The 21,599-nt window shown below is 36.7% G+C and overlaps 2 protein-coding genes and 1 pseudogene across 4 annotated transcripts; 1 reads left to right on the plus strand and 2 right to left on the minus strand.

Annotated features, from left to right (window-relative positions):
- The first annotated feature begins 8,789 nt into the window (after positions 1-8,789).
- Positions 8,790-10,874, plus strand: LOC113310986 (cell number regulator 8-like). Of its 2 annotated transcripts, none has more exons than XM_026559817.1 (3): positions 8,790-9,102; positions 9,704-9,906; positions 10,324-10,874. In XM_026559817.1, exons 1-3 carry the CDS (start codon positions 9,018-9,020, stop codon positions 10,603-10,605), a joined length of 570 nt encoding a protein of 189 aa, XP_026415602.1. In that variant the 5' UTR covers positions 8,790-9,017; the 3' UTR covers positions 10,606-10,874. The 2 variants fall into 2 exon arrangements, with proteins under 2 accessions (XP_026415602.1, XP_026415601.1); XM_026559816.1 differs by having other exon boundaries at positions 8,828-9,211.
- Positions 10,875-11,056: 182 nt separating this feature from the next.
- On the minus strand, positions 11,057-13,923 carry LOC113307900 (annotated as a pseudogene).
- A 419-nt stretch (positions 13,924-14,342) lies between these two features.
- On the minus strand, positions 14,343-17,710 carry LOC113307844 (transmembrane protein 209-like). Of its 2 annotated transcripts, none has more exons than XM_026556305.1 (7): positions 17,381-17,710; positions 17,057-17,106; positions 16,044-16,963; positions 15,729-15,924; positions 15,446-15,622; positions 14,988-15,364; positions 14,343-14,670 (listed from the first exon to the last, which is right to left on the minus strand). In XM_026556305.1, exons 1-7 carry the CDS (start codon positions 17,566-17,568, stop codon positions 14,530-14,532), a joined length of 2,049 nt encoding a protein of 682 aa, XP_026412090.1. In that variant the 5' UTR covers positions 17,569-17,710; the 3' UTR covers positions 14,343-14,529. The 2 variants fall into 2 exon arrangements, with proteins under 2 accessions (XP_026412090.1, XP_026412089.1); XM_026556304.1 differs by having other exon boundaries at positions 17,057-17,111.
- Positions 17,711-21,599: the final 3,889 nt, after the last annotated feature.

Below are 21,599 nucleotides of genomic sequence, written 5' to 3' on the forward strand. Positions count from 1 at the left end.
ATAGGCCATTGACGGCCTAATTTCATATCCCTTAGGCTCATGCAAGCTCCGCTACTTGCATACCGATATGAGTTACTTTCCTGGCCATGTCCAATGCACTATTGGTACATGCCTACGTCGAACGCCTTGATAGGAAGTATGAGCATCCAAGGAATGGAATGCAACTAGCCTCATCAAGTATGGACACAATCATCTCTTGCGTCGATCTACCGAGCCAGATGATATGAGAGTCCAAAGTGTCGCAATCATCTCTAAATTATATGATATGAGCGAAAATGTGTTGGACCGGCAATGCTGCAACTCATTGCGGCTGCCTACGTACCCTTCCCTACTCTAAATGAATCAAACAAAGATCGTTGTTCATCGTCGAAGGGACAAGCAACTTAAACCAACTCGTTTGCGAGGCTGTGGCCAAGAAATAATAGTAATGGCTTAGTCCGTATAGGTCGCTCCGTTAAAATGCGTAAGAAATATGCATCATCGAGTCTGTGGCATGACATAGTAATGCCCATGCTTAACATGCTCGATTGGAAAGTCTACTTAACTATAAATGAAGCCCAAGCATCATTTATACTGTTTCGGCTAAGCTATGAAGCTTACTTGGTGCATGGTACGCATATGCACCTTCAACCAAGTACCCCTCCCTATATCTGTTAACTTGACATTTTTACAACTTTGATTACCGGAGGAAAAATCATTCTCCAAGTCCCACTTTTACTATTCATGGTCGTTGCCATATATTTCTGAATAATTGGCCAAGATGGATGTACATTCAGTTCTGGCTCACAGGCCAGTTCCAATGTCCGGCCATGATGGCTGACATTTCCTGAGCCACGTCCAGTGAAGGGTCGTGATGGCAGTATTTCCGAATTTGGCCCATAGGCCACTCCAATGTCCAACCGTGATGGATGTACATTTTTAATACCAGCCTGCTCTGTCCTATGGTACCATTGTTGTACGATATTGGCTATAGGCCAATGACTTGCGTATTACGCCATTTTGGCGCTAATTTGTTCTAGGCCATCCTCCCCACTGTCCTAATGCATCATCTGATGCGAGATTGGCCTTTGGTCAATATATCTTACAGCTTACACCCTCTTGGTGGAATATTGGCCTTGACCAATATGTCATTTTGGCAGCATATTGGCTAGGCCAATGTTCCTTTTTCTGCAACGGAGCTTGAGATGAAGCTTCATCTCAGGCCATGGCGCATCTTTGAGCATGCGCCATGCTAAAAACATGGGGTGTTACACTTGAACTTATCTATCACTCAAAAGTTTATCTATTATATCTCCTATCTTGAGACAAAAGTCGTATTGCTATACAGACTTCGATTATACACATTTGTTATTTCGAGCCGAGTTTATCTCGCTTATCTATTTCTAAAAATATGTGTTGGTAAGCTTTCGCTTTGGCCAAGTTCATCTTTACTCGTGACGAAAGTCATGTTGATTATTTCAATAACTTGAAAATCGCTTTGATGAAAAATAGTGTGTGAATAACAACTATATAACATCCTCTAAGAAAGTTTCAATGATTGAAATGAGACTAGTTTAGAATATATAACCATATTTGGATATAAACATAGTGTGTTCTAAAATTTGTGTAAGATCCCAAAATCGGGAACCCAGAGTATGCGTACCCATATGCGTACTGGCGATTGTTGGAAATCTGGGATAGTATGCGTACCCGTACGCGTACTAGCGGAAAGTTCACGTCCGTGAATTTCTGCTGGAGTTTGAAAGTGAAAACAAACTCAATCCGGTCACTTAAGTACGCGTACCTGTTCGCATACTTAGGTAGGTTACTTTATAAAATCGGTTTGTTCATGAGATAAAACATTTATATAATAAGGAATGCAATATTTGCAAACCGTGGCTATAATATTCATGAATCGATTCGAGTGAATCAAAACCGATTTTGCTTCGATTGTGTCTTGTATACTTCTATGAGATCTAAGCAATTGAACAACTCTCTAACTAGTTCATTTGAGTCATTTGAACTAGTTATGGTGAAGATGAATATGGTTGATATGAAAGTGCTCATATGGCTAACCATTGGTTAACTATTGTTGAACCAACTAAGTGTACACGTTTAGGTACGGTTACTCAAACCTAAATGAAGTTACATTTCATTTGTGTATAACAAGCTAAGTTCGATCTAACGGTTGAAAGATATTAGCTTGAATCTAATCAGGTTTTCATCTAACGGTGAATATGAATGCTTTGTTACCAAGGTAACTTAGATTGCAAACCATGATTTGGAGACTATATAAAGGAGAACTCTAGCAACTGTGAAACCTAATCCTCACACCTCCTGTGTGATACTAGTTGTATAATCTAGAGTCGATTCTCCTTTAACCTTAGGTTTTTCTCGAGACCCTGTAGGTTAACGACTTGAAGACTTCATTGGGATTGTGAAGCCAAACCCAACTATTTTCTATGTAGTTGCGTGATCTGATCTTGCTGTTTCTATCGTGATTGAGTACAATCGTAACATTGGCTTGAGATTTATATCTCCGATAGGCAAGATAGAAAAGTAGTCACAAACACCCTCGTCTCATCGTTTGTGATTCCACAATATCTTGTTTCGCTAGTCGATTAAGATTATTGTGAGGTGATTGATATTTCTAGGCTGTTCTTCGGGAATATAAGTCTGGTATATCAATTGGTTCCTGTTCACCTTGATTTATCAAAAGACGGAACAAAACTCGTAGGTATTTCTGTGGGAGACAGATTTATCTATTCCTATAGACTTTTCTGTGTGAGACAGATTTGTTTATTAAAGTCTTCGACTTTGGGTCGTAGCAACTCTTAGTTGTGGGTGAGATCATCTGAGGGAATCAAGTGTGTAGTTAGTTTGTAGTAGGCTAGTATGTGTAGCGGCTTAATACAATGTGGTGTTCAATCTGGACTAGGTCCCGAGGTTTTTCTGCATTTGCGGTTTCCTCGTAAACAAAACTTCTGGTGTCTGTGCTATTTCTTTTTTGCATTGTATTTTTTTATATAATTGAAATATCACAAGTTGTGCGTTGTATCGATCAATTGGTAAATCCAACCTTCGGTTGTTGATTGAAATTGATTGATCCTTGAACATTGGTCTTTGGTACCATTCAAGTTATCTCTCTCATATTCAATAGGGCCCGCAAATTACTGTTTGTTTGATTGCAGATTGAATTGAGAGATTGAGATATAACTCTTTGATACACTTTTCTTAAGATTGAGTCTAACTGTCTAGTTGATTCTCTTGGAAGTATATTGGAGTTAGTCCATACAGATTGCTAAATATTGGGTGTGGTTGTTAGACCCCCGTTTTTTTCACACCTCACAAGTATAAAACTTGTGGAAGCGATGATTTCTATCTATCTTGATCGAGTGAGCATCTCAATAATCGATCAAGATACTCGAGTTATCAATGAAAGATAATTGGACTTGGTTTCAGGAATCCCTACAAAGTCTTTGTAGTCGGTAAACCCTAAAAGGGTTAGGAAAAAGACGAGTCTGTTTACAACTAGGACACACCAAAAAGTAGTGTCGGGATTCAAAGATCCCAATTTCTTGAAATTCCCCTTTTATAGACATTCAAAGCATAGGTTGCTTTAGGTTTAAGCTAAGATAGCTTCAGAAACAAGCAATCAATATCCACTATTAGATAAATCTTTGAATTTTTTTTACATAAACAAAATATACACTCGGGTTAGGTAAAATCGTAATCGAACCGTGTACAAAGACTATGTTCAAGGTGGTTAGCCGAAACTAGCCAATTTGAACTTAAAAGCTTAATATTCATTTTCATGAAAACTTAAGACATTAATCTTGAGTCACAATCATGTGATCAAATAAGTATAGTGTTTTAAAGAATTAATCAAATGATAATTATCTCATAGAAATAATTTAATCGCAATTGAAGATAATCGACATGGTTAGTAAATGCAAAATAGTTCTGTGGACTCCGGAATCGGTCATAGTCTTAGGGTTTTCGAACCGGTACGCAGACCTAAATAGTTTTGTTAACTCTGGAACTTGGTTTGGTTAAATGTTTACAACCGGTACACGTACTCTAGCTGACCTAAGTCACGAACGACTATGGTATTTTTACTTGGTTTGCGTACCGCTATGGATACTAAACCTAGCTCGGGAACACAAAATTATTTTGATACGTGTACCAGTTTGGATATTAACCCGGTTCCGTGAGCACAGTTCCTAAATAGTTTGCATACGTGTATGGGTACCGATCCAGTTCACGAGTTGAACATATTTTTCACATGATATACATAAGAATATGCGTACCACAAATCTGTAAGTTGATATGTAGCTACTCCGCTACGTGTACGAGTACATGTAATACGGGTTCAGACTTATAATAATTTTCCCAGTTTGTAAGACTGATAACACTGTCTTGTATCTGAATCTATAATAATAGCTCTATATTTCTCTCTAAATCAATTCGAAACATTCCCGAATAACATCAATGACACGTATCACTGTTCTAGCTATTTCCGAACGATAAAATTTGAATCATGTTACGAACAATAAATTGTCCTTAACCGAAATTCATCAAGTATGAACAAATTTTCATTAAGCTTAGTCATTATATTTCGATAACTAATTATCAAGATAAACTTGACTCGAAATTCTTGTCTATGCATAATAGTCTATTTAGTTATGCAACATTGTCTCAATGATTGAAAAGTGAATATAACTTGAGAAATAGGTGTTCTGTCTTTACTTACCTTTTATTTATGAAGTTCTTCAAAAGCTTTGGTTGATCTTCGCCTTCAAACGATAGAATACAATTATGACTGCCGTGATCCACTGTTTCTCAACTAAATTTCTATCCTAGTCCAAGACTTAACTAATTGTAGACTAGAAATCAAGATATAGTTCTGACAACTAAATTTGACAACAAGCTTGAGATAGAAACACTTGTGAGTTCGACTGAGCAATGCTCTAACAAGATTAACATAACAAGATATATACTTTGGTTAGGATGAACCGTAACTGAACCGTGTATAAAGACATTGTTCATGGTCGGTTAGCAAAAACTAGCCGAATGAACCATAAGCTTAATCATTTTCATAGAACACTTAAGACTCTAAGCTTGAGTCACAACCATAGGTTATAATGTGATCAATCATGTTTATATAGTGTTTTTAGAGATTTATTCAAATGCCAATTATCTCACAGAAATATTTTTTTGTGCATCTAAAAATATTCGACAGGGCAAGTACGTGTACCAGGTACGTGTAATTTACCTTGTTCGTGACTATTCTTGTCATGGTACATGTACCGGGTATGTGTACCCTTAAGAAAAAAACGAGTTCAGGAACTCACATAACTTTTCCGGTTTGCGTACCGGGTATGGATACCACTCCGGTTTCAAAACCAACAGTTCCTTTACGGTACGCATATTAGGTATGCGTATCATTCCTGATTCACGAGCAACATACTTTTTACGGTATGGATACCGGGTATGCGTACCAAAAAATCGCTGCCGAACTATAGCTACACCGCTACGTGTACTGAGTACATGTATTGCGGCTCCGGATCTATAACAGTTTTCCTAGTATGTGAAACTGGTATGCATATTGTCCCGTATCCAGATTTACAGTAGTTCTATATTTCTCTGAAACATTCCCAAATAACATTAATGACACATATCACTATTCCAACTATTTTCGAATGATAAAACTTGAATCATTATTTTGATTTCGAACAATAAATTTTCATTAACTGAAATTCATCAAGTATGAACAAATATTCATTAAGCTTAGTCACATATATTCGAGAACGATATTACCAAGATAAACTTGACTCGAAATTCTTGATATGCTTGCTTTAGTCTAATTAGTCATACGACATAGTCTCATAGATAAGAAGATGTGTATAACTTGAGAAATAGGTGGTTCAGTCTTCACTTACCTTTTGTTGAAGAAGTTCTTCAAAAGTTTCAGTTGATTTTCACCTTCAAACGGTAGAACGCAGTGATGTCCGATTCTCAACTACACACTTCTATCCTAATTAGAGACTTGACTAATTGTATATTATAAATCAAGATATAGTTTTGATCAACCAAATCTGAAAACAAGCTTGAGATAACAACATTTGTGAGTTCGACCGAGCAATGCTCTAATAATTTTGTACCCTCCTTTGATTGATCCCCAAGTCTTAACTCCTTCCTTTTGAAGGAGGACCATAACAATGCTATATAAATATTTGCTTTGTGAAGCAAAATAACATATATGTTTGAAAATTGAGTGCACAAAATGGACCAACGTATTCCACTTATCCTAGCAAAAATTGCATAACGTATTCTAATTCTGAATTGAGTTTCAATAAAAAGCTTACCTTGCACAATGTATAATATACATATGGTTTTGCAAATTTACCCTCCTATGTAAGTATTTTAGTTCTCCAACTCAAGACATTGACCACATATTTCTTAGCGATAACAACATACCAAATAGTTTTTTTCCTATATCCTACCCAACCTCCGCCTTTTACGAGTAAGGATTGTCTCATAGTTCCTGATCTTCAGATACCCAAATCTCCAATATTGCTAATAGGGCTACCAAATTAAGTGGGTGTGTACCAAAACTATAATAAGATAAAAAATATTTTCATATAGGACAAAAAAGTTTTTGCCTTGGCTTGGTACACCCCCACTAAACCTGGCACCCCATTAGCAGCCTTGCAAATCTCCTTCTTAAGAAGAAGATATTTTATTTCATCCCACCTTTTACAAATCAACTACGCCGTGCCAAAGAAAATTATGAAATCACAGTATGCTGGTCCATACACAAAAAGATGCAATAAATTGGCAAGCCAAGTAAAACACTCTTAGTTAACCTTGCGAGTTTACGAAAAGTCAATCTAACCTTGCAACATTCGACAATCTTGTCTTATTTGAGAATATTCACAGTTTTATCCAGAATGTCACCAGGATAAGTAGAGGAAAACATTTAACACATTCCAAAATAGAAGCAAGCTCTTACAAACTATTCCCCATAACCAAATAAAATGCTCTTACTAAAGTTAGTACATAAGTGTGAAGCATACTCAAAGCTGAGCAAAGTATATGTAAACACTTTGACTGGACTAATATCTATGCATATCAAAGAGTCATTTGCAAATTGTAGATGACCAAGAGAAGAACATGCAATTTCTATAATAATGGCACTAAACATCATAGCCAAACCTTCAAAGACCAAAAGAGTCAGAGACGGAGAAAAAACATCTTTTCCTTAAACCGTTTTCGATCCTGAATTTACCACAAGCATAGAGAATGAGATTTTACAAATGAAACTCTGAATTCACCTCGTCTGGGGTGCATAAAAACCCAACCAAATAAACAACTTACTTAAGAACGACCATTTGACATTATTAAAGACCTTTCTGCATTAATTTTACAACGATGCCTAGGGTATTAGACTTGGATTGAAAGTCGTTTATTCGTGAACAATCACATTTATCTTCGATTGAGATTTTGTTTCTTTCTCTGAAACATAAAATAAACTTATTAGATTAGAAACAAAATTACATTAGACGCGTGGTATTTCCGGAGTCAGCTAAAGCAATTTGATTTAAGAAAGACTTGACAATATGATCTCATAGTTGCAAAAGTTCTTAGCCGACTTCTATGTGTTGCATGGTTTGTTATTCTGCACACAACCTGATTTCCTTCTCTACGATGGTGGTTTAGTACGTGTAGGAGAAGAAAATATACAAGGACACGTGTCGAGAGATCTAGGAAGAAGTAGCTTAATTGGATACAATTGTTTGTAGAAAATAAGACCTTGCTAGCTCTTATCCTAACTAGTCATCCCTAAGGGCATTATTGTAACTCGTGTACATCCCCACCCCTTTATAAGGGAAAGAGAGATATGTTTGAGGGGACCGGTCTCCCACCTCCCACAACCTAGAGCTTAACAAGAACTCCAATCCCTTTTAATGGAGGTTGTATGTAACACCGATTTTGTAACACCGTCGATCATAGTGAAACACCGTGGATGTAGACTTCATTAATGGCCGAACCACGTAAAAATTCTTGTGTTCATGTTTACTTTGATGCACTTCATCTCTTCTTTGTTGAGTAGATCTTCATCTTAGGTGTTAGATTTCATTGGGTGTGGTTGTTAGATTTTTAGCATCTACGATATGCATTGTTGGATATATCTCGTCCCTTGTATGATCTATGTTATCGTACTTGAGACATGCCAAAGCGCTTTAGTAAGGTTCTAATAAAGCGAACTAGATTTTCCGAATCCGTATGGAAATACACTTTGGTCCATAGTCTAGTTGTTGGTGTTCTTGGCGCCATCAACACGACCCAGATTTCAGCTATCAAAGCCGTGGTGATCCCCCAGATGTGCTGATGCTACCAGAGTTGTAGATATGGAGTCTATGCGGAGATTGAAAGTTAGTTACACCAACACCGAATTAAAATGTTTTTAGCGATACAACGGTTTTAAAGCAGCACCGACAGAATTTACCGTTGGAATAATTGAACAGTACGTGTCGGTAGGCTCACAGAAAAAGGTGTGAACAAATAGTTAGAATATGTAACGGCTAGGAATTGGATATAGACAAAGAAAACTTTAGTCGTACTAGAAAGAAGAGCACTATTAGACAAGAAGATCATGATCTCTCTCTCCCTCTCTCTCGTATTTTCCCCCATAACTTTTTATCTTTTCTTTTCAAATCGCGGGAGTATTGTCTTCTTGAATTATTGCTCCACTCCTTTAGTCCATTCCACTATCACGCGCTTCGTTAGTTGAGCAATAGGTATCTCATTAAAATCTTTGTTTGCTTTATAATTCCGTGATCATTTTTTTTCTTATTCTCTCTCTCCCTAAATTCAAATATCGAGAATTTCCAGTATAGTACTTCCCTACACGTCTAGGGTTTCGTATTATTCTCCATCTTATCTTTATATACATATAGAATCTCCTTTCTTCTTCTTCTTCTTCTAATTCAGGTTGGAATCTAGTTATTCTTTAGTTGGGTTTAGTAATTTCAATGGCTAATTCTGATGAATATAGACCTTTACTCGTTACAAATGGTCACGTGAAATCAGCAAAGAAATCAATGGATGAGGATTTGGGTAAGAATTAGTGTCGTTGGTGAACCAGTTGCTCGATCTCATTGGGATTCTAGTCTTTTTGGTTGTTTAGGCCGTAATGATGACTTCTGCAGCAGCGATTTTGAAGTTTGCGAGTTTTTCCTTACACTTTCTTTTTTTTCAGTGGCCGAATTTTGATCATATGATTCATGTTATGAGGAGCAAGCTATTCACGCCTGTTCTATAAATGAGGAATTTCTGCTAGCCTGATCTTGGAAATTGTTGTTGTAATTTTGATTATGGAAGTGAGGAGAAGATGAGATTTATGAGAAATTCTTGCTTGTCCATATAAATGTTGTTTGCCATTATTTTTGAGTGATATCACTACTTAGATACATTTAGATAGATATAAACTTTCTACCGGCAATAAATCGAATTTAGCTACTTTAGATTTATAGTTGAACACTAATTTACTGATAGAACCTTTGGCCTTTTACCGATATTGTTTTGATGGTAAAGGTAAAACTGCTGAGAAAGATTTCTGTTGGATAGCTCTTGTAAAGTTCGGCTTTTAAATTTGTAAAGTTGGCATCTTAATTTGTTTCATAAGTTTTCCGTTTTAACAATGGTAATATATGATCAGGTCTTCTTGGAACTTTGGTCCCTTGTGTGCTTTATGGAAGTAACATTGAAAGATTAGGATCTGAACCTGGAAGGTTTGCAAACCATTGCTTGCCTTACTCTGCTTTGTACCTACTTGGAAATTCTCTTTTTGGTTGGAACTGTCTCGCGCCTTGGTTTTCATATTCTAGCCGCACTCAAATCCGCCAAAGGTTTAATCTTGAGGTATAAGTTTATGTTATTATGTTGCATATTTTTGTTATCGTCTGTGACATGTCTTATTCTTTTACCTTTTATCTCTTGTTTATATAACTCTTTACATGATTTGCAAATTATGTATAGTATGTTTAGCGTCTTGAATTAGTAGTTTCGTTGTCCCTCTCTTGGCACCTGCCTTGCTTATAACTTCAGTGTTCCTTAACTGCCGGTTTCTTTCCCGTGTTATTAAAAGTTATCGAAAATGTGAGTTATAGAGAGAAGTACATAGGTACCGGAAATTGAAAATATCTTGCTGGTCTTTATCCGTATTGATATTCTGCTGACTGCCGTAATTAACAGTTCTTCATGGTATTTATTATTTGGTTTATGGGTATATTGATGGTGCGCTCATAATTTTGTTATTTTTGGTGATTGTGAGAACAGGGTAGCTTTGAAGCATTCAAAAGATCATGTGGGTGTTGTGAGTCCTTGATTGAGGATGAAGACCAACTGGAACAGTGCGAGTCTTCCTGTGATCTTGCGACTAATTTATTCTGCCATGCATGTTCCCTTTGCCAAGAAGGGCGAGAACTTCGCAGGAGGATGCCTCACCCTGGGTTCAACGGCCGACAAGTGTTGGTTATGATTCCTCCAGTGGAGCAGACAATGGGGGGGATGGACTATGAGTTTTTCTCCCGGTCTTCTCCAGAGTCCAGAGGAGTCTAGCCTGTTAATACATCTATTTTGCTATCATCTCAGATAGTTGTGTGTTACATATATCTGGAGTTCACACAGGACGGAACTATAAAAATTAAAGTAAATATCATTGTTCGTTTTTTTATTCATGCATTATGTATGTGCTGCAATCGCATTGATTCTCAAATCCAATTCAAGAGCAAACTGCCATTAAGACGCTATCACCTTGGTTTTTTGTTTGAAAGACGAAGTCTTGATAAGTTGTTAGCCAACTATGAAAGGTTACAAACTTTAAGCAACGTAACCATTCCCTCTATTTTTAATCTTAAGTTTTCTTATCAGAAAAACGGTTTTTTCTTTTTTTACATCTGAATTTTGTGTTGATTCAAGCCTGGAGCAGCTGTGCACCAGCTTTTCTAATTCCTGTGGACAGATGCACACAGACGCTCAAAATTGTGTATGAAGAAAACGCTACATATACTTAGAAGCACCATGTCATAGTACGGAAACTTATTCAATTCTGAGACAAGAAATGTCCTACCCGTGGTTGCAAAATTGAACCTTTCACAGACTAAAGAAAAGAACAAAGACCATCAGCTGTCTATCATGTCAATCACAACTCGAAGTTCTAGATGAAAGGTTATAAATGTTAACATCAGCATATAGTTAACTAGGATTCTTGGGTTAGATTGGGTTCTTCCTCCTTGACTGACCGCCTATACTCTGGCTTTAGCTCATAGCTTCCTTGGTTTGTTCCTCTGTTGTTGTAGATACAGAGTTCTTTAAGTATATCTTTCAGGAATTGCTGCAGAGAGAAAATATTGTTAAAACTGCATGAAGTGCCACCTCTGGTGAACTGACAGATGACAGAAGGTGCTTAGTGAGGGAGTTTCACTTAAATCATAGTGTGCGAGTTTGAATACTCTTGGTTTCATCCATGCTGTGTTATAAGGGATGGATGCTCTATACTTATATCGTCCATGGCATGTATAATGTCGATGTAAAACAACCTTTTTACAAATATTGCAATTTTAGTGATGGAAAAACTGAAGGATCCAAAGAGACATACCTCAGGTTGGTCTGTCTCCTGGATCAACTCCTGAGTGTCCAGTTTGGTTGCCTTTCAAAAAGCTTAAACATTACACCCTCCATTTCCACACGATCCCTTCTTGATCTTCTTCCATCTGGCACTTTGTTTGGCACCAATTTGATCTTTCCATGAAATACACACCACCAAGAAATGGAGATTTTTATTTTTCATTGCAGATATCAAAGCAACAGAAAAATGTCTTTGTACACTTAGAAAATTTGGGTAGTATCTGCAGGGAAAAAAGAGGGGCAGGTACGACGTACTAAAAAGGAAGATGTAAAATACCTTGGGATTAGAGGGCATGTGACTAAACATCGCAGGCTTAGGCATCATATGTTCCCCACGATCATTTTCGATAACCTTCAAAAGTTAGGACATGGGATGAACAAATTCCAAAGAGATATTATGTGAAAGGAAGGTACACATCCTATGTTAGAAGTAAAAACTTGACTAACTAACTAAAACAGAATAACAATACCTTCACTTGTCTAGTTTTAACCATATATTTGCTTGTTCGTTCACGATAAAGCCTACTATAGTCCTGGATACTTTCGGAATGGGGCTTCATGTCAAATTTCTGCAGCACTTTACCCTCCACCGCAGTCTTACCTATAATAGAACACAGGGGTAGAAGTCAACTTTCTAGCTAGCATGAGTATATATCAAGACCATAATCATCCAAATTAAATCACTTGGTTCAAGTGATAAAACTACCATCGACAGAATCATATCAATGGAATCCTCCAAACAGTACAATCAATTACAGGCATGTAGACAGAAAAGTATGGAACTGATTCCTGAGATGCACATATATACGGTGACACAACAGACAAAGATCAATAGGTTTCTAGCCCACATTGGATCCTCTGCAATGTATTCAAAAACATGGAGACAAGGTAAAAAGCCCGTGAAGGCTTTAGATTACTCCTAAGTTGCATAAGAAGGCGTGAATTAAACCCTGAGGGCCAACAAACGGTTCCTTCTAGTGTTCATGTCATATTGATATTTTTGCTAAACTTATTTGAATGGATTGGGACAAAAATCTATTTATTTAAGCAGTATATGAATGCAGAAGTGTTCCTAATTGAGCTTGTTCTCCCTACAAGATTTATATTATAAGATCCTGAAATGGACGAAGCCCCTGTACTATGATTGCATGTGAAAACATAAATTAGTAATTACATTATGAATGCATGTGAATTCTATCTCTAGAAAACAAAGTTCTATAGGAGCAAAGAAATGCATACGACTTTGAAAACCATATAATCAGCCACATAAAAGCTTTTATCACGTCATTGATTAAAAACATAAAACAACGATAGACCAGACAACATTACCTTCTTGCATCTGAGAAAAGACACACATTGGAATGAATTCCTTATGCATGTCCAAAGAGTAACACTTTGGTGCATTCTCAGAATCGTTTTTAGCCATTTCCATTGTGAACTGATCATCAGTTGAACCAATGTACAAAATATTGCACAAAATTGTTGGTTAGAAGGTAATTCTATAGAACAACCAGTAACCAATACAATGTAATGAATGACCTGAATATAAAACAAGAATTAAAAACAAAACATAGTAATGACGACGTACAAGAATTAAAATCCCCACAAAATAAGTTACGCACATCCAACACAACAGAAAAGTCTGAATCAACCAAGTTCTATTTAAAATCGGAAAGAACCTCCCATGTTTCAATTCACTTTGATTACGATATTAGCCAGAACATACATTGTCACTGCTAGTTACTTAACTCTCAATCTAGATTGAGAACATTACAATCTGCACAACGGTTGCTGACCACAGGCATAAGAAAATTGTAACAAAATCTTGATTTCACAGCGATTAACACCCTAATTTCATCCAATCAGCACAAATCCCTAATAATATCATTCAAGAAAAGCACCAAGATCATTCAAGATAAATGAAAGCTAATCTATATAAGAAAAACGCAAGTAACAAGAACTAGAACCAATTCAAAACCCTAGAAAGAAAGAGAGACTTACCTGACGAGATAAAGGATCATCGTCAGAAGCCAGAGGGTCAATAGAAAGAGTGAGCTTAGCAAGATAGTGAGAAGAATTCGGATGAGGTGCAGAAGCAGTAAGATCGTCAGAAACGATGGTGTTGTTGGTGGTTATGGATTGAGACATCCAAGAACGAGAAACGATCGGAGGACATTTCAATAACCATACTGGTGTGTTTTGATTACTTGTCTCTATTCCTTCTTTATTATTACTGCTACCGCCATTGCGACTAAGCCATATTTTATTAGCTACGTAATATATATATATAGTGTTTTAGTGTTTGACAGTCGGCAATGCATAAAGTTTTCGCCGACTTATCAACTCTGAGGGCCCCATAAAATCTCTGTCGGTGTACACCGCACCCCAAAATGGAAACTTGAGGAACGACAACTGTGAAAATGGTATTCGAGTGACCGCTTGCGCTACATGGAGTCCGACTGCAAATAGCATTGTCATTGTCATCGCCATCATCTAGATTCTAGACAAATAAGTAGCATTGTGACACAAGATATATACATGACGTGACATCTGCATTCCCATACTGCACATTTTGGACCAAACATTTCCATCTAACCTTCAATAAGATTCCTAGCTTTTTTTTCTTCTCGAAGCATGGCAAGATCCCTAGCTGACAACATTAACATGGCACTAGCACATAGGTATATTAGAATATCTGGGAAATGTTGCGCTTGTAGGGGATGTTAAGGTTTGCATAGAACTATCCAGATTGTATTTCATTACAACAAAATTCGGCGAGTAAAACAGACATACAGCAAAGAGAAAAGACGGTGATGGCAATTTGAGCGTCTAGGTTATAGTGTATTCAACATCCAGTTAGTCTTCAGTTTCTGAATCAAGAATAGGCAGGATGCTGTATGCAGAGGAACTGATGTGCATACCACGAACAATGCCTCCATAGTCGACCTTGATTCTATGGCAGAATAATAAAATTGCATCCCACAACGCCGTTCTTCTCTGAGAATAAGCAAGGCAAAAATGAGTTCCACTACATAACACTAAAACATAACCAAGATAAAAACATCACATAATCAATTTGTGTGGGGAAGATATGGTAAGACCAAACTCGGGAGAAGCAAAGCACAAGAAGTCATTGAAGTTGACATAAATGGTAACCATGAAATTCATTAGTATTTACTTTGTGCACTACAACATCACTTTGTGCACTCCATGTGCATGTTGTGCAGGGTGCAGGCAATTACGAAGAAACGACTTCATCAAAGATAACTAAATAAATCATAATATAATCCATACCATGACTCAGAGACACTTACTTGGAGAGAAAACTGCAGCTTTTTATCCCAATACAGGGCAAAAAGAGGAGGGCTTTGCTTCCCAACAAATAATATACAAGCTCCGGCATGAAAAACAGAGGGCACGCTAGATATGACAACCAGATATTTCTCAGGGAATCTCTCTTTCGGAGGCAAAACTCCTAAGAATAAAGGGTTCTTGCTTGATTGTGTGCTTGTATAGGATGTTGGATCTACATGTAACATCCATTTCGGGTGATCTAGATATGCACAGAATAGATACAACAATAAGTGAGAATCAGTTGGAAGCTCCAGAGTCCACTTCTTGTTCACCTTGTCATAAACCTCGCCAGTTCCTAGGTATTCATAGCTCTTCAAGCAAGTTCCTTCGGCAAGCTCTGATAAACGAAAACCGGATCAGCTAAAAGACTCAAGATCTAAATTTGGTCACAAGCATATCGTGAGAATTGAATATATACCTCGAATCCTTTGCACTGTGTAGTCGGCCCGAACACTACTTTGTGGTAACAAACCTTTAACCCACTCTCCTTTCATCAGTTGGTGAAGCCTCTGGTGCTCAGTGATGGCATCTACACACTCCTGTATCAAAGAGATTTGCTGCTGTGATTGTTGCATATTACTTGAAGGAAATTTGGCTGTGAACAAAGAAAAGAAACACATTTAAATTTGTATGCACCATCAGAATGTAACATAATCTAGCTACTGAAACATAAATATAAAAATAGTGCATGGGTGACCTACAGCCATAGCCTTCAAGAGACTGGACAAGAGTAGCGCGTAGATTATGAAGTTGCTCTTTCTCCTCCTGAGAGTATGCTGGTTGCCATTCTTTTGTACCATCACCCGAGGATACAGTAGGAGCTCCAGTACTTGGAGAATCACTTCCCACTAGATTGACACTGACCGAAATACCAAGCTTTGCAGCAGCTTGCATTACCTGTAGATATCAAACAAATAATATACACATCATGCACACGCTGATCGAAATCCAGCTTTAGATGCTATACACATGATTTTGATGAAGTTTAAAATCAAACAAGCAACAGGCTAACAAACCTGAAGATGACTAGTTTCAATCTTTTCCAGTAATGGATTTAATAAAACTGATGAAAACCATTGCCTGAGGTGGTCTCTCCACTGCTCAATTTCAGGATAGATGCCTAAATGATCAAAAGCATCAATCGACTCTTCCATTGACATTGGTGGGGGAAGATCACCCTCTCCTTTTTTAGGTGGAGTACTGAACTTCTGAGAACCAGGGGACATTCTAACAGGCCTTAGTGGTGTACTCCTCTTGATTCCAGATGTATTAGCTGAATTAGTAACCGTAGTAGGAGTAGTTATGTTCAACTTCAAACCATCAAGGGACGCTGGAGGTGTGGCCAATTTTGATGCTGATTCTGTGATTCTTTCATCTACATCCGCCAAGAACTGCTCAAGACTTTCCTCTGACATGATAACTTTTGAAGCTGATGATCGTTGCTTTGACCATGGGGTCGAGAGAACCCAATCTGCACTAGGTGACGTTTGAATTGATGGTGTCTGTGGAGAAGCTGAAGGTACAAGGTAGAGAGAAGATGTCGAACTCGGGGAGTTGGATGGCTTATAGGATGAACCTGACTTAGTTCCAGAGGCAGTTATTGATTTCTGAACACCAACACAACAATTTGGACTAGAGACTGGTTGATGAATTGGGACAAGAACATCTGAAGGAGAAGGTGGAACATAAGTTCTTGACTTAGGGGGTTTCTTCGCAGAATCAGAGTCAACTCTCTCAACAGATTTTGATTTTACTCCCAGAAGTCCCAATTGACGAGTTGTGAGAGGTTGTTGCTCCTTTGGTAATCCTTCAGAACCCACAGCAAAGAAAGCAACAATGTCTTTGGTTCTCCACAGGGAGAAAGCTCGAATAAGGGCAGACAATGTTCCAATGAACACCAGACCAACCATGACCCCTGTCATCTTTGTAAACACATCTGTCACAAAATAATAATACGGAGATTACAATCCGTTTAAACAATTTGAAACTTCCATTTCATTCTTAAAGAAGATGAGATACAACAACTCACGAGCTGTGGTAGTGGAAACATATTTTGGCTTCCAATTATTATAATTCCTTCTTCCCTTCAAAAATTTCAGACAACTTGTATTAATCCCAAAAAAATTAGAAAGGAACTTGAAAGTGAGCCGTAAAACTAAACTTCAATCAAAACCCTAAACTTCTCAATTCAAGCAAGCAGAAAATTAAGGAAAAGCATCAAACATTCATAACATCTAACCTTAATTTCGTTAACAAATAAAATTAATCTCCTAAACCCTAGTTCTCCAAGTCGAGGACTAAATCACCACTTTTAACAAATCAGCTAGGGTTTAGAAGAGAAACATTCTCTTACCTGAAGACAATGCTGATAAGGGCGACTGCAGAAATAGCTGATACAGAAAATATGGATAACAAAGTTGATTTTGAAGGGCGAAGACTCGTTGCTGTTAAGGCTGCTGAAAGATTAGGGTTTTGATAAACAGAAAATTTGAAGGGTTTCACTTGTGGAGAGCTAGTTCCTCCTCCTCCTCCTCCTTCCATGGCAGAAATTAGGGTTTTCTTCGGTTATGAGTTGAAGACGAAAAACGAAATGGCCGCCATGAATTAAAACTCCAGATTGTAGTGTTTTTCTTTTATCTGTCCTCCTCTCACGACTGTAACAAGTAACAACACCGCTCTGTTTCAAAAGCTTTCTTTGGTGGGAAAATGGGTAAAATATATTTAGGGCTTTACTTCAGTGGGATAGGTTTCGGGATCTATTGAGCCGATTTTGAGATTTTACCATCCGCACCCATACTTTGGGTAGCAGCAGCAGACCACAGATTTCCAACAAAGCTTGCTAAGAGAGTTTGTAGCACATGGCGAAGGCTGCTGCAGATAGTTACCAAATTCCATAAGGGAACTCATCTGTCATTTCGAACTCTTATTTAAAGAAGACAAAGATAATAAAAAGGCTCTATAAAATTATGCATCGGTAAAGATTATGATCCAAATAAACTTGTTTTACATTGAATTTATTCTCCACTACATAATAAATAAATCAAGAATTTGCCTAGATATATACTCTTCAATTGCAAATAAACTTGATAAACATAAAGTAACTCATAAGATATAATTTTCACCTCCATTAAAACTTTCCTCCGAGGTAGAAATGGTGATCATTTTATTACAATCCAAAACACTATCTTGCAAACTCAATAGAAGATGGGTAGTACTGAAACACAATGAAAGTTTTGTTTTCAGAATGAGGTTGAAATGGTGATCATTTTATTACAATCCAAAACACTATCTTGCAAACTCAATAGAAGATGGGTAGTACTGAAACACAATGAAAGTTTTGTTTTCAGAATGATTGGAACTTGAGCTTCACCTCACAAAATTTGAATAACACATCTTATTGTTGATCTAGCAACCGGATCAAGATTTGAACAATTCAATTCAATGAATATCACTTTGAAATCTCTTCTTCTTCTTCAAATTCACCTCTGATTCTAGCAATTGCCTCCGATAATCTTCCTTCTCTACGTATATTCCATACAAATTCAACCAAACTATTGCTACCTCTAACCCCACAAATTTTACTAACATCCCTTTCAATGGGTCTTCTTCCGGGGATCACTCTGAGAACAATAACTCCGTAACTAAAAACACCGGTTTTATCAGTGGATTTTTCTGGTTAGAGATATTCAAGTGCTAAAAACCCATTATTCCAGAGGCAATTGTTGCGTCAGGTGATTTATCGTGTTCAATTATCTTTGCTAGTCCAAAATCACCTACTCGGGCATTGAAAAACACGTCGAGCATAATATTACTAGTTTTGATATACCTATGAATTACTTAGCTTTCACACTCTTCATGCAGGTAAGCTAAATCCGAAGCAACACCCATTAAAATTCTTTTCCTGTTTGGCCATGGTAATAGAAATTTAACTTCAAACAAAGCCTTACCAAGACTCGGATTAGTCATGAAGTTGTAGATAAGTAAAATTTCGCCCTTTTCATGACACCAACCTTGAAGCGTGACAAGATTTTTGTGCCCCAGAGTTCCAATAATTAACAGTTCAGATAAAAATTGCCTTACATTGACCATCAGTATGCCTACATATTTTCGCAGCTATATTGATCAAGTTTCATGCATTATGCCTTAGTAGACAATTCCAAATGTACCATGACTAATAATTCTCGAAGAATTGAAGCAATTTGTGGCAGTTTTCAAATCTTTGTAACTGAAATCTTTTGGGGTTTTTAACAATATCTAAAGATACGGGATCTGTTTTCTCCCTGAATTTAATTCTTTTCATGACTACCCAAACCAGTAAACAATCAAGCATTAGAAGAAATAATACCCGAATAGTTATAACCCCTGCAATCAACATGGGTTCTCGATGAAGAATTACCAACATTACCTGGGTTTTTTTAGCTTGAAAAAAAATCGCCCCTATAGGAGCTATAGAAGTAGACGACGACATCATAGAGTTCGTAAGGTTAACCGCCGAGGGACCAATATTGTTGCTTGTTGTAGGTGACGGGGATGTCGCAGACTCCGAAGACGTATCAAATGAAGAATTAAAACTCCACCATTCAATATTATGAACCTCGGTTCTAACTTGAGTCGAACCATAAAACCTCATATAATATAATCTTTCACAAACCGATTCAAATCAACACCAAACGAAAAAAGAGATCTTTCATGCCGGAGATTAGAATAAGAAACCAAATACATTAAGAACCCGAGTAGGACCATCATAATCGATCCATGAATTCACACTATTACCACTCTTGAGAAAAATTTGATAGTATATAAATCAACAATTTTAGCATAAATTAAACTATTCAGATCTAAACCAACATGATTTCCATTAATATCTTCAAATTGAAAATTCACCAAAGTATCAAATTCAACTCCACAAACCCTTTCTCAGAAGTATCCAACCCTAGAAATCCATCAGATTTCCCGGTTGTTTGTGAATCAGAAGAAATTATAAAAGCAAGTCCACCACCAGACGAAGATGGGCTTAAATTAGTAATTTAGAAAGTAAAGAAAGTTGAGAAGAAAGTTAGAATTTGAGGTCCTTGTTTTCTAAGTTTGATTGGTGCATTGTAAAGAACTCTACCTGAACCCTGAATTTCGAATTGAAAGATCACGTGTTAATCTTAAAGTTCCATTGTTTAAATGAGCATCTCCCAATACCTTTAGACTTCTTGGACTTAAATTCCCAAAATTAAATTTTGTTTTCTCACCATCAACTCCAAGTACGAATAAAATCAATCACAATAAGATTGAGTACTTCACCATTGTTAACTTTTTGAATAATCCATTTTTATATATTATTTTTATTTCTGAGGTAGAAGAAGTATCAATCCATCAATGACAAGATAGATTGGGTAAAAAAAAGGATTAGAAAGCGGAAACAGAGTATTATGTTGATATGTGAACTAAAAATAAGAAATCGTAAAGAGAACGATAACAAAGGTGCTACAGACACAGTGATTACGAAAAGTTCACAAAAACTTAGGACTTTGATGAATTAGATTAGTGATATGTGTTAGTTCCTAAGGGTTATTTTTTTATAGGTACAGAAACTGGAAAGAATCTAATATCATCATATCTTTGTAGTTTCTATAACCTTTCTGTTTATTTGTTCGTGTTGTAATAACGTTAACTGACAGCGTACAATCGTTGGAAATTGGAAAGACACGGAGATAATAGTAATAAAAGAGATTATGAGTTTTTCTATGTTTTGTAAAGTCAAAAACTGGAAGAAAAAGAGGATTAAATAAAAGGGGGTTTGACAGTAGAATCAAATCGATTATTGAAAATAAAAAAGAGAATCTAATATTTAAATCTTTTTTTTTGTGATGAACAATCAAACCACATTTCATTCAATCCAAAAAGGTGATTACATGATTGTTTACAAGAAAAAGAACATCAAAATACAAGAAAATTAAAACTCAAATACAAATAAAGATACCGATTACATGTAATTCAGGAAGAGAAAGAGAAAAATACCACAAAGGTACCCAATTTTTGTATGAAAAGTAGAGAGAAATGGTATAATCCGGAATCAATTCCGACCATTTTGAAAGTTTGTCTTCTATAACAAGAGGTGCTCCAAATAGAAAGGAGTGCTTAGCCCTTAATCTTATATATATGAGCGAAAAACCCGGATGCCCTAAATCCCTTTTGTTGAAGATGTTCTCAAATCCAGAATAACAAGCATGAAGCAACCAACAAAGATTGAACAAATCACCGTCAAAGTGAAGAAATAATCGCTCTCAAAGCGGAAAAAGAATTGCCCAAAAAACGAAGATAAAATCACCAAAATTATGAAGAAATGTGTCAGAAGACACCATAAATTAAAAATCAACATCTTATTCAATTATAAAAAATACCAAAACAAAAGAAAAACAATAATCCTTGCTCAGATTTTGGTCCTTTTGGACCAGATCTGAGCAAGAAAGATGAAAGGACTCTAGGTTTTTCTTAGAAGGGGTAAATGTACAAGCATTGGGGTTAAAATTTCACAATTTATCATACAAAGACTTTACATAAAGTTCTTCATTCTGGTTCAA

The sequence above is a fragment of the Papaver somniferum genome, chromosome 9 (genome assembly GCF_003573695.1).
Source record: "Papaver somniferum cultivar HN1 chromosome 9, ASM357369v1, whole genome shotgun sequence".
In the NCBI taxonomy this organism is placed as follows: domain Eukaryota; kingdom Viridiplantae; phylum Streptophyta; class Magnoliopsida; order Ranunculales; family Papaveraceae; genus Papaver; species Papaver somniferum.